The 13,665-nt window shown below is 36.4% G+C and overlaps 1 protein-coding gene across 2 annotated transcripts in view; it reads right to left on the bottom strand.

The window, feature by feature from the left end:
- Positions 1-13,665, bottom strand: part of DMRT1 (doublesex and mab-3 related transcription factor 1) — a 144,745-nt gene that overhangs the window by 49,889 nt on the left and 81,191 nt on the right. For both annotated transcript variants that reach the window (XM_043977576.1, XM_043977578.1), the window contains one exon: positions 11,163-11,307. In XM_043977576.1, coding sequence (XP_043833511.1) covers positions 11,163-11,307 — 145 coding nt within the window. The remainder of the gene's footprint in view (positions 1-11,162; positions 11,308-13,665) is intronic.

Below are 13,665 nucleotides of genomic sequence, written 5' to 3'. Positions count from 1 at the left end.
TACAGATATATATATGTCTCTATATTTATTATCTATGTATTGTAAAACGGCAAACCACTCCAGTATCTTTGCTAATAAAACCCCGAACTGGGGTCATAAAGAGTCAGACAAGACTAAAAAATGACTGAATAAACAGAGATGTCTATAGAGAAAATATTAAAACTCAAGCATTAGCATTTTTCCCCTCAAGTTGTGGGTTTGCTTAGAATTACTATGGCCAGTGATATTGTATGGGAAATGGAAAGACCAGAGTACTACGTGAAAAGAGGACCCAAGAAAGGTTCTTAGGTCACTTCTTTCATCTAATGTGCTTTGTGACTTTGGATAAGTCACCTAATCGATGGGAACTTTAGTTTCCTTAAGTATAAAGGGGGAGGAAGGAAGAGGAAGAGGGAGGAGATGATCAAATTATCTCTAAGATCCCTTAAAGCTTTAAATCATACATTCTAAAAGGAAGTTAACAGGTGGACTTCAATTTCTTTCTTGATGAAAAGAAGGGCTGCATTGATAGCCTCTAAGTTTCCTTCCAGTTTTAAGTCTATGATTTTATGATACTTTTCACTCTCAACTCCAAAGAAAGTTTGCTGAGTTACTAGTACACCTACAAAAACATCCTCTATCCCAGATCCTAGTAGCTTCTATTTATATTTTCTGCTGTTTGGTCATTTCAGTCAAGTCTGACACTATATGCCTCCATTAGGGGTTTCCTTGGCAAAGAAACCAGAGTGGTTTGACCTTTTCTCCTCCAGCTCATTTTACAGATGAGGAAACTGGGGCAAACAAAGTTAAGTGACTGGACCAGGGTCACATAGCTAGCAAGTGTCTGAGGCTGACTTTCAACTCCGGTGTTCCTGACTCCAGGCCTGGAAATCTATTCAATGTGCCCGCCTATCTGCCTCCTTGTTTATAAAGCACTTTAAGGTTTACAAAGTGCTTTAGATACAACATCTTATTGGATCCTCATAACAATTTTTTGAAGAACATGAGAAAACTGAGTCTTAGAGAGCTTTAAATGATTTGGCTCAGGGTCACAATGCTATTCAATAGTCTGTACGGTACTATGGGGGGGGGGGGAATTGCAGCTCTGCTGCTTACCTTGGCTAAATCACTTCTCGCCTCTCTAAGGGGGCAGGAGAGGAGTTGGACCCTAAACATCTGGGGTCTCTTCTACCTTTTGAATACAGGTTTTCTTCACTCCAAGTCTATCATTCTACTCCCTAGCTGCTTCATTAGCTGAGGGACAGCACTGTCATAAAGTGTGACCACCTCACATCCAGCCCGCCAGTTGCTTCTGGACAGTTTCTCCTATTACTATTCACAAAATGAAAGTTAATGAAAATCAGGTCATCTGATTTCCCCTCTCTTATACCCTGCCCAGTACCAATGGGCAATTAACACAGAAAAACAGAATGAATGGAAATGTATGTTGACAACATCTGTTATAACTCAAGAGATGCTAAGAACATGCACATCTTAACAAATGGGAAGTGAAAAAATGACCATCAATATGGCCCTTTTAAATCTTATGGAGGAGAAGGAAAGGGAACCACAAAAGAGTACATTTGTGTTGATATCTAAGTCAATAAATCAATTTGGACAATGAGAAGAAATTTCTCAGTTCTCAATGAGTGCTCCAGAAAAAAAAATAATTTTTAATGATGGGACATCACTCAAGGCAGCAAGTATTGGTACCAATATGTTTCTAGGAAGTACAGTTCTTCTGTCACTTTGTACTCCCTTCATCTTAGGGACTTATAGTTTAATTTGTATAACATTTACAGGAATAGAATCCTAGACTTCAATGGCTAGAAGGGACTTTCCATTATATATACATTATTGTTTACCTAAGCTAGAGAATAGATCACCACTATATTATGGCAAGGGAATGCTGGAAAAATGACAATTTTCAATGTCTTCAGGGTCTGAAAGGAAGGTCTTGGATGGAATTTGAATTTATTAGGAAGTATAATAAGGGAGAAAATGTTCAATTCTTACCTTTAACTATGAGCTATGGTATTTATAGGACCATACACTGGTCATACATATATGTACGTATATGTTTGCAATAAATTTCTTACAGACCCCTACAGCCCCCTCCAAATCACACACTTCTCTCAAAGATTACTAAGCACTTCTTTTGTCCCAGACAAGGTTTCTTTGGTATAAAAAGGCAGTTTTCAGGCCTGAAACAAATCCTTTAATCTCATTAAATTTTAAACCTAAAAAATATTGATGTATAATATCATTTTAAAGGAATAACCAGTCATTCATTGGCATATGGACTAAATGCTGTACATAATTTAGAAATAAGATTTTTTTAAAATTTTGAATCTAAAAGGAGGAATGGAAGCTTATCAGGAGAAGGAATGAAAGAATTGTTTTCCAAGGGAAAAAAGTTTTATTTTCCTTTTAGAATGATGTTTTTAAAAAGTTATTTTTCACTATCAGATCACTGAGCTTGGATCTAAGCAAAAAAAAAAAAATACTGGAAGCAATTGATGGTGTGATTAGCTAAATTTGGCCTGCCCCATGAGGGTCATTAGTTAATGGTGCAGAGGTGATTGATGTGAAAATTGCCACCTTCAGACAAATGGTAAGCCTGATCAGCTACCCAAGAGAGAAAATTGTGTAGTTCAGTCTTAGTTAAAGAACAGGGAAGACACTGAGAAAAGCAGATGAGGAATGACATAATTTACTTCCAAAAGCAATTTAAATTCCAGTATAGTCAATAGTCTTGCCCCACCTAAGCAAAACTTCACACGATATTAACCACTTTGTGGTACACCAAACTAACTTACACAAAGAGACCACTCTCCTATCACTCTGTTTTCCCCCACCTGTGTCTTTCCTGCTCCCAGCATCCAGTCCACTCCCAAAGACAGCAAAGTGCATGTGGAATTCTGTGCACACAGAAAAGATCCCAGTGGCTCATCTCACTCTGCCAGATAGACCAGGTGACATCAAGGGTCTCTTTCGACTTGAAAGTCCTAGTATACTACATAATTCTGTGGTCTCCTCAGTATAAGAGGCACCTCTAGTTCTTCTCACAAGAAGGGGAAAATTGACAGGATTTGAAGTTGGAGGCAACTTTAGAGATCATCTGGCACAACCAACCCCAATGGAATTCCAGGTTGCAATTAAATAGAAAGAATGTAAGCTCTTTGAGGACAGGGACTGTTTCGTCATTGTTTATGCCCCATCCCCAGCTCTTAGCACGATACCTCTGCACACTTTACAAGGTGTCAGGTTTTTATAAGTTTTTCTTGGCATTGCGCTGAAATATGTCTCCCTATATATAATATATACTCATTCTTACTTCTCTAATGGAACCAAGCAGAACCAACCCTCTCACACAAGATAGTCCTAAAAATATTTTTAATGTAGTTACTATGTCCACAATTGCAGCTTAATATTATCAATTCCATCAAGCAATCCATGTGAGGAAAGATCTTCAGCCTTCCCCAACCTAGTCATCTTCCTTCAGCCTTGCTCCACTTCTCAATGCCCTTCCTAAAACAAGGTGGTCGAAACTGAACACAATATTCCAGATGAAATCAGACTAGTATCAAGTAGAGAGATTGGAAATATCACCTTCATTCTTTTCTTTTCTTTTTTTTTTTGGTGAGGCAAATGGGGTTAAGTGACTTGCCCAGGGTCACACAGCTAGTAAGTGTTAAGTGTCTGAGGCTGGATTTGAACTCAGGTCCTCCTGACTCCAGGGCCGGTGCTCTATCCACTGTGCCACCTAGCTGCCCCTACCTTTTTTTTTTTACCTTCATTCTTAACAACATGCCTCTCTCACTCAACATGACCTAATATTAGCTTTTTTTTGATACCATGTCATACAATTTACTCATATTAAACTTGCAATTCACTAAAGTACCCAGATCTTTTCTACTCCAATTTTTATATCACAATGGCTCCATAATCTTTTTTTCTTACAAGAGCAGAACTTTAGCTTGATCTCTACAATGTTTTCTAAAAGTAATTTTAAGATGGATAATGAGTTTTCTGTGTAATTACATCAATTTCTTTCAATATATACCTCTTTTCTTCCTCACTGGAATTATTGGTGCATATTTCATTCTTGAAAGTTGGTGGAACATGAATGGATACAACCATTCTGGAAAACAATTTGGAATTATATTTTAAAAATTAATAAAAAGTGCATGCTCTTTGGTCCAGCTATACCACTGCTAGGCTTATAACCAGAAGAAATCAAAGAAAGAGGAAAAGATCCTGTAGGTGCGAAAATATTTATAACAGATCTTTTTGTGGTAGCAAAAAAAATACTGGAAGCTATAGGGCTGCCCGTCAATTGAGGAATTATTAAATAGACTTTGGTATAGAAATATAATGAATTACTATTGTGCTAAAGAAAAGAGGGAACAGATTTCAAAGAGACATGGAAGGACTTGTATAAACTAATGCAGAGTGAAGTGAGTAGAACCAGAAAAACAATTTATACTAACATCAATATTATAAAAATGGAACAATTCCAAAGACTTTTAAATGGACAAAGAACAAAATGAGCAGAACCAAGAAAACAATTTATACATTAACAACACTGTAAAGACAAATGATTTTTTGAAAGGTGGAAGTACTATGTTCGATATAATGACCATTCCAGAGAACTAATGATGAAACATACTATCTACTCTCTGATGGAAAGGTAATGGATATGGGGTGCAGGTTGAAAAAAATATATGTATACATACATATAGCCAATAAGGGAATTTTTTCTGTAGACATGCATATGTTATAAGAAATTTGTTTTTCTTTTCTCTTTTTTTTTCAGTGGGTTGAGAGGTAATAGGAAAATATATTTCCATTAATCAAAAAAAAAAAAAGTTTAAAAAGAGAAGTTGGGGGGGCAGCTAGGTGGCGCAGTGGATAAAGCACTGGCCCTGAATTCAGGAGGACCCGAGTTCAAATCTGGTCTCAGACACTTGACACTAGCTGTGTGACCCTGGGCAAGTCACTTAACCCTCATTGCCCAGTTAAAAAAAAAAAAGATAGAAGTTGGGGAGGTGCTGCAGATGTGAAATGTTACACACTTTCAGATGAGGTCACTGTATTATTAGTTTTACTTAAGAATTTCACTTGGCTAAGAAATGAATAGCTTTGACTAATTAAATTAATTTAAAAGGTTTTACAAAAACAAAATAAATGCAGCCAAAATTAAGAAGAAAGCAAGAAACGGGGGGGGGGGGCAGAATTTTACAGAAAGTTTCTCTGATAAAGGCCTCAGTTCAATAAGAAATAAAGGGAACCAAGCCAAATTTATCGAAATAAGAGCCATTCCCCAATCAATAAATGGTCAAAGGATATAAACAGATACTTTTTAGAAGAAACCAAAGCCATCATAAGTCACATGAAAATATGTTCTAAATTACTTCTTTTTTTTGTTTTGTTTTGCAGGGCAATGGGGGTTAAGTGACTTGCCCAGGGTCACACAGCTAGTAAGTGTCAAGTGTCTGAGGTCAGATTTGAACTCAGGTATTCCTGAATCCAGGGCCGGTGCTTTATCCACTGCGTCACCTAGCTGCCCCTAAATTACTTCTGATTAGAGAAATGCAAACTCTGAGATACCACCTAACACTTATCAGATTGGCTAACATGATAGAAAAGGAAAATAATAAATTCTGGAGGGGATGTGGGAAAAGTGGGACACTAATGCCCTTTTGCTCGAGTTGTGAACTAATCCAGCTATTCTGAAGAACAATTACCCAAAGGGCTATAAAACTGCATACTCTGGCCCAGAAACATCAGCAACATCAATAGGAGGTCTCTATCCCAAAGAAATCAAAGCAAAGGGGAAATGACCTATTTGTACAAAAATATATATAACAGCTCTTTTTATGGTGCAAAGGATTAGAAATTGATATGTCCATCAACTGGGAAATGACTGAACAAGATGTATATAACTGTGATGGAATCCTATTGTGCTATAAGAAATGATGAGCAGGATGGTTTCAAACAACCTGGGAATATTTATATGAAATGGTACAAAGTGAAGTGAGCAGAATCAAAAGAATATTGTTCACATTAACAAGAATATTGTAACAATGAACTGTGAAAAAGGACTTAAAGACTACCTCCAGAGAGAGAAAAGATGAACATATAGATTGAAGCACTGTTTTTTAACTTTCTTCTTTTCCTTGGGGTTTTTGCCTGTTTTTCTTTGAAAAATGGCTAACATGGAAATGTTTTGCATGACAACATGTATAATCGATAACAAATTGCTTGCTTTTTCAAGGAGGTGGAAGAGAGAAGAAGTAGGAGGGAGAGAATTTGGAACTCAAAATGTTTAAAAATTAATGTTAAAATCTTTTTACATGTTATAGGGAAATGTTTAATTAAATGAATAATGTGTATGTTTTTAAAAAGAATTTTGCTCAGAGAATTCAGAGGAGAGATAACCTGAAATATTTTCCAGATGAAAACAAAAAACATCCCCCCAAAAAACCCTTAAAATATTTTTAAAGTGAAGTTTTCTATCCTGTTTGTATTAACTGTCCCTTAAATTCTTTAAATTTACTCTCCCAGAATGTAGAGTGCATGTCAGATCATGTCCAGCTTTCAACTTCTCTAAGTTGAAAGACTTTCCATTCTTAAGTTATCATCACTTCTACTTCAGCAACCAATTCATTCTTCTTTGGCAGAATCAGGTTCAGTAAAACAGTCTGCACTACTTCATCTACTTTTTGAGGAATGAAATTGTAATGAACACACGTCAAAAAATCATCAGTTGCTCTGCTTTGGTCAGAGAGAAATCCAACAGACACCTAGAAGAACACAGGTTCCCTGTCATTACTCTAACATTCCCTCCATGCCACATCTTCTATCATGGTCTGTATCCCAACCTCTTTGTAATCTGTAGAACACTCCAGGGTATTATTGTTCCACTGATCCTCACCCAAGTGCCCTGCCACAATCTCCTCCAGTTTCAGGATTTACTCATTCTGTTTCTTTTGAATAAAAAGTTAGAACCTTCCATAGCCATAGTCCAGGCATAAATCCCATCCTTAAAAAATCTAAGTTATACCTAGAGGATCAAATTTGCATCCTTGCAAGTCCAACTTGCTTTTTGTGGATCTCAGTAAAAATCCCCAAGACCATGGGTGGTTTTGCTCATTAGAGTTCACTTCCTTATCTGTGATACTCTTCTCCTGTTGTACTTGCTGTGGTATCTGATTTAGCTGATACATTGGGGCAGCTTTCCCCCATCCCTTCATTTTCAATTTAAAGCTTCCCTGCTGATCTATTTTTACTGTTCCTGCTTACATAGTATACCCCATTCCTGGCCATCAGCATTCACATTTTTTAAACTGTGGGCTAGAAATCCAAATTCCTGTCTCAGGCACCATCTTCTTATTTCCCTAGTCATCCTTTCTCTTTTGAAGTCCTCATCTTCTACCAGTAATCATGATGAACACATTACCTATTCCATTTTTCTAAAAGTTTCAATTTTTTGTCCCCAACTTCATAATCACTAGAAATACTTCTTAGTTTGTTTGCACATTAATTATCAGAAATGGATAAAGGTCATTGAATTTGACCTGTCTGGAGAGGTTCTATGTCATGTCATTCAAATATCCCTGGCAAAGATGCTATTCATATCAGGTCAACATGACTGCTTTGTTATCCCTTTAGGAAGTCCAAAAAATCATCCCTATTTGCTACTTCTTTTAGCCATTCATTTCTGAAAGATCTCTTTCCTAGGATGCCTGTGGATCTCCACTATAAAAAACCACTCCATGTTTCCTCTTGAAGCAGTTTGTGCCACTGCCCCTTCTTTCATGTGCTGAAATCACATTCTCCCTAATCTTTGGAATTTTTCTTATAGAGCTACATTGTATTTATAATACAAAAATATCAAATTTCATGTCTTATGTAAAGTTACCATATTTATAAATAATACATTAAAAGAAAACAATTCAAAACTGTTCCATGAGTCACTTAGGACGAATCAAATATAAGACAATTATCTGACTTCTGTAATGAATGTTAAAGCTTGCTCATTTTAAGCACATAGGTTAGTTATAAAATAACTTATAATTCAGGCAGAAAGTATCAATGTAGGTTTTCTTCAAAGGTCATCAGTGTTACTTCACAGAGTCCTACCACGAATACTGGCCCTTTCTTCTCTTCTCCTACCACACTGTTCTTGCTTTCTTGCCAAGTTACAATCTTTGCTGAGACACACACGCACAGACGTGCCCAAATTTCCACTATTAGCTGATATTTCTTTTATTCTTCATAAAATTATTTTAAAATTTTATTTCTAATAAAATATTTTTATTTATTTTATTTTTGTTTTTTAAAAAAGTTTATATCTAATGTCACACTATTTATCAAAGTGCCTCTTTTTTGTGATGGATTTTTGATTCCCATCTATTTAGCCTCAGTTGCCTTCCGTTCAAGTTTCTCATTTCCTTTTTTATGGTTGCATTATATTAAAAATAGACTCCAAGTTCATCTTTCCAAAGACACCAATATCACCTTCTCCCTTGCCCTCGTAACATATATCTTTGTCAATCTCTGTCCCTTCCCATGCACCTCTGTCAAACTTCCAACATCTTCAGTGATCTTCTATTATGCTTATACCTTGAAGCTCTCACTTTTCTTTATGGAAATATTCCTTCACTGAGAATGAATTTCAATCATTTCAGCAATGACACATCTCTAACCTATTGAGACACTTGTTTTATCAGACAATATATAGGCCATATGAGGTAGGACAGAATCATAACATCAACCAATCAATCACAACCAACATTTACTGAAAACCTATGTGTCAGCCCCTGTACTAAGTGCTAAATAGACAAAGGGGAAAATGAAACATTTTTTGGTCCTCAAGAACCTTTCATTCCAATGTATTTATTTTATAAAGTCTAGTTTACCTACATCTAGAAAATAGTAATTCAAAGAAAAAAATTCATTTGTTCACTGTTGAATGAACGAATAAATGAATAAGGACCAACTAATTGTGCCTAATGTATAGCAAGACACAGATGTCTAAGACAAGGTCAATTACTTTACTAATCTGACTCACATACAAGTTTGGTATTGGGAAGCAGTGGAAAATAAAGTTGGATGAAGGAAGGGCATACAAACAATAACAATATAAACTCCCTCTAGGGAAAGTACAAACTAGTGACTGAACCAGTGAACTAGTACAAAGAAGGAAGGCGGTACATGGGGGAAGGGCATTTAGAAATAAAGTAATTAAAATGTTTATTGTGGAAGAGTTTTTCTTTGAGATGGGCCTTAGGATCACAGACTTAGGGGCTTTAAGGGAATTCAGAAGTCATTTAGTCCAATAGAATTTCAACAAGTTAAGATGGAGGCCTGGCTATAAGAGAATCCTAGTACAACAAGTCACTGACTATGAACTCCCACACTTTACAAATGAGTAAATTAAGACCCCAAAAGATGTAAAGGGACTTATCAAAAACCACCAGGATGAAAGATATACAGTTAGAATGGACCTTTATTAAAGGCCATCTAAGATTCCAATTCTCTCATTTTATAGAAGAGGAAAATGAAGCCCAGAAGAGATTAAGTTACTTGCAAAAGGTCATATGGGTAGTTCAGTGGAAGAGGAGGGATTTGAACCCAGGCCCCTGACTCAAAATCCACTTCTCTTTCCACCGTATCACACTACCTCTAATTGAACAGAGATTTAAACCCAGCTCCTCTGGTGCCAAGTCCAATGTCAACCACACTGCCCCCTCGTCATTCTAAGCAGAGAAAACAATTTTAAACAAAGGTGTGGAGGCAGAAAAGCTGACTCTATATAGGAGAATATTAAATAATCCAGATCGGCTGTTAAGGGCTCTTGTTGAGAGAGAGTATGAAATAAGGCTAGAAAAAAAGTACAGGGCCTAATACAAGCCCTAAATAATCAAGCTAAAGAATTCTGTTTTCTTTTGTTTGGAGGACAACAGGGACGGTGCTGCATGTAGTGGCCTTTATGCCACATAGAATCAATAACCAATTAAAAATTACATAATAATATGAGCAAAATTAGTAATGAAACAATAAAACATCTACCAAATGGCTATGCATCCAAGATTCTCTTCAAACCAGGAAATTCCCCCAACATAGCACTGATCTGGATCTGAGCAGTACAGGACATGCACACAAGCTAAAAAAATTGAGTTTTATCCACCAGACAATGAAAAAGCCTTGAAGGCTTTTGTGATGTGATCCAAAAGATGCTTTTAAGAACATTAAATGACTGCAGTTTGTAGGATGAAAAGAGTCCAGAGACAGGGAGATGGGTTAGGAGGCTTTAGTAATAGACAAACCACAAATTTATTACCCCTGACAAAATTAGTGGCAGTGGGAATGGGTACAAACTGCTGAAGGAAGAAACAACAAGACTTGGTGACCAACTGGATGTATCTGCATGAAAGAAGGGGGTTACTCTGAAGATTGATGAGGTCCAAGCAATTGGGAGAATGGAGCTCCCATGAACAGAAACAGGAAAGCCAAGAGTAGAGGAAATCAACATTAAGAAAAATGTTCAATATATTGAAATAAATAGCAGAAATAATTTCATGATTGTTACTATCTTTAAATGTTTATATTCCAAGTTTATGATAATTATGATTAAACTTCCCATCACAAAAACACACAAATGAAAACACCTAAGACTAAATTCCTTACATAGTCATTTCAGAAATATCAACAGGAAAAAAAAAACAAACAAACAACAACCTTGTTTTGTAAAGAATCGATGGAAAAAGAATAAGGTGATCCAAACCAGGAGAACAATTCACACAATGAACAGGAAAACAATACTGAAAGAGATCAGAAGAACAATTCAGTGACCAATGATGATTTCTGAGCACTCATGTTTCCCTCCCTCTCACCTCAAAGAAAGAAAGGAATGGAATAAGGGAGACATTTTCAAATGTGACTACTGTATTGACTGGTTTTGATTAACTATATTTATTTTTTTAAATGGTGAGTTAGTTTGGGAAATTGTAATGCTTTTTAAAAAGATGATTTTAAAAGAATCCATGTGAAATAAATTACTGTGTGACAAAACTTTCCAACACTATTGAATCTTGTCCACTTAGTGAATAACCATTTCCTCAGTGTGAGACTTTTCTCCCACTAAAATTAGGTCTGGGTGACCAGGCACCTACCGCTTGCTTTTGCTTCAGAATAAGAAGGGCTGTCTTCAAAAGCAAAGATCTGTGACACACTCTGGCTCAGGTACGAGGTGGCAGGATAATAAGAATGCATCCTGTACTGGGAACCCATGGCATGACGATTCTCGGTGTTCTTCATCTGCTAAAATAGAATAAAAAAATACAAAATAAACTCAAATTTTAAATGTACTTCCTATTTATTATGAGACACACTCCCATATTTTTCAGATTTATGAATCTGGAGAAAAGGATCCCATCAAAGAACATTAGCAACCAAGAAGCTAAGGCTAGGTGCATGGCGAGAGTAAGGAATGGGCAACCCATGTGCTCAGCTGGGACCTTTAAGAGGTCAAGAAGGGGGCAGCTAGGTGGCACAGTGGATGTTCAAATCCGGCCTCAGACACTTAACACTTACTAGCTGTGTGACCCTGGGCAAGTCGCTTAACCCCATTGCCTCACTTAAAAAAAAAAAAAAGGTCAAGAAGGTCCCTCAGAACAATGGGTGGACCCTCTATGGCCAGCTCTCTTGCACTCTTCCCTTCATAAAACATAGAGATATTATTTCTTAATTTCAACACAAAAGTCTTTACTAAAGGTATGCACAGGACAAACTATGCATATGTTCACAAACAAACACAAGACCCTACTGATAAAAAAAAGTAGTACTTAGCTAGTTAGAGGTGGATACAGTTAATTTTATGTACTGTGATTTCTTATAAAATTGTGGAAATTAATTATATTCTAAACATATTATAGTCTTGAGTCACTGCTAAATGCACAGATTTTTTTGGGGGGGGGTGAGGCAATTGGGGTTAAGTGACTTGCCCAGGGTCACACAGCTAGTAAGTATCTAGGGTCTGAGGCCGGATTTGAACTCAGGTCCTCCTGAATCCAGGGCCAGTGATCTATCTACTGCACCACCTAGCTGCCCCAAATGCACAGATTCTTAAAGTAGGATTTATAAACATGTTATTGATAACTGTATTCAGTAATCCTATGTATTTTGTTATACATTATTCTGAGAACAGGTCCAAAGGCTTCATCAGACTAAAAAGTTAAGGTTTCCCAAGTCCAAATACAACTGCCGGTTTCTATATTATGTTTTATGAAGTTTAAGAAAGCATTATCTTACCTTATCTAAAACTTGAATTTAGAATTTCTTGGAGAGGTAGATTTCTAGTTACCTGCTTCCCTAATTTTAGACAAGTTGAGAGGTCTTGTAGCATTTATTCACTCTCTTCCTTTTCCTAATCTATCATTCTTCTAATACATGTACTCAATTCTCATTTTTCCCTATTGTTTAATTCTTCCTAGTCTCAGGAATAGAACAGCCTGTACTTGGAAGTGGCCAAAAAATGCTGGATAAGATATTGCCTCAAATATGGGTGAGGACATGTGAATCCCAGCTTCACAATAAAGAGGCATGGAATCCCCTAAGAAGGGAGTGATTGTCTGTTGTAACAGTTCAGAGTAAATAATTCAGCTGCCAAATAGAATAAAAAGGTCCCTCCTTTTGTTGGAATTTCCAAGGCCTCAGAATGGCTTTCTAAAGCACTTTCCACCTGTTGCTGAAATCTTCACCCTATTAACAAGGTAAAATATTTTTTCCTTATTTAGTTTTTAAACATTCTTTTCAAATTTTGAGTTTCAACTTCTCTCCCTCCTTCCTATCTTTCCCCCCCCAACCACTCAGAAGGCAAGCAATGTTATCTATTATACAATGAAATCATGCAAAACACATTTCCATATGTCATATTTCAACAAAAAGTAAGAAAAATAATGAGTAAGAAAATTATACTTCATTTTCCACTTGGGAGTTCATCATTTCTCTCTCAGGAGGTGGAGAGCATTTTTTCATCATGAGTCCCTTGGAATTGTCTTAGATTAGAGTAGCCAAGTCTTTCACAGTTGATTACATTACTGAGACTGTACATAATGATCTGTTCTTCTCACTCCATTTTGCATCAGTTCTATTATGTCTCGTCATGTTTTTCTGAAACCACCCTACTCATCATTTCTTATAGCATAATAGTACTCCATCACAATCATATGCCATAATTTGTTTCAGCCATTCCCCAAACAAGACACAGTGTATTTTCATGCAATAGCAAAGAATAAAGAAACTTTTCATATGACTAGGGATGACAGAATAAGAGTAAGAAACAATGTGATTATCTTTTTACTTTTAGGTAACACTGTCCAAGCAAATGGCATCTCTCTTGAGAGTTCTGTCAATACTCAGAATACTAACAAGCAATAAAAAAAAAACCACACACAAAATGGGGGGGGGGAGAAATGCTGTTAGGAATCCTATCAGCTTCTAAAGATGTTTCTCAAATCTCAAGACCACAGGTAAAAACAAAACTTGAGTTTGAACCTGAAGAAGCCAGGCAGACAAGTTAGTCTTAAGTAGAAAATACATCAAAAATAAATAAATATATAAATAGATGGATGCATGGAAGAGAAGTTAAAATTCTCCAATGTGCTACGGAGGAAA

Source organism: Dromiciops gliroides, chromosome 1, assembly GCF_019393635.1.
Source record: "Dromiciops gliroides isolate mDroGli1 chromosome 1, mDroGli1.pri, whole genome shotgun sequence".
In the NCBI taxonomy this organism is placed as follows: Eukaryota; Metazoa; Chordata; class Mammalia; order Microbiotheria; family Microbiotheriidae; genus Dromiciops; species Dromiciops gliroides.
This window is presented reverse-complemented; position numbering and strand designations above follow the sequence as displayed.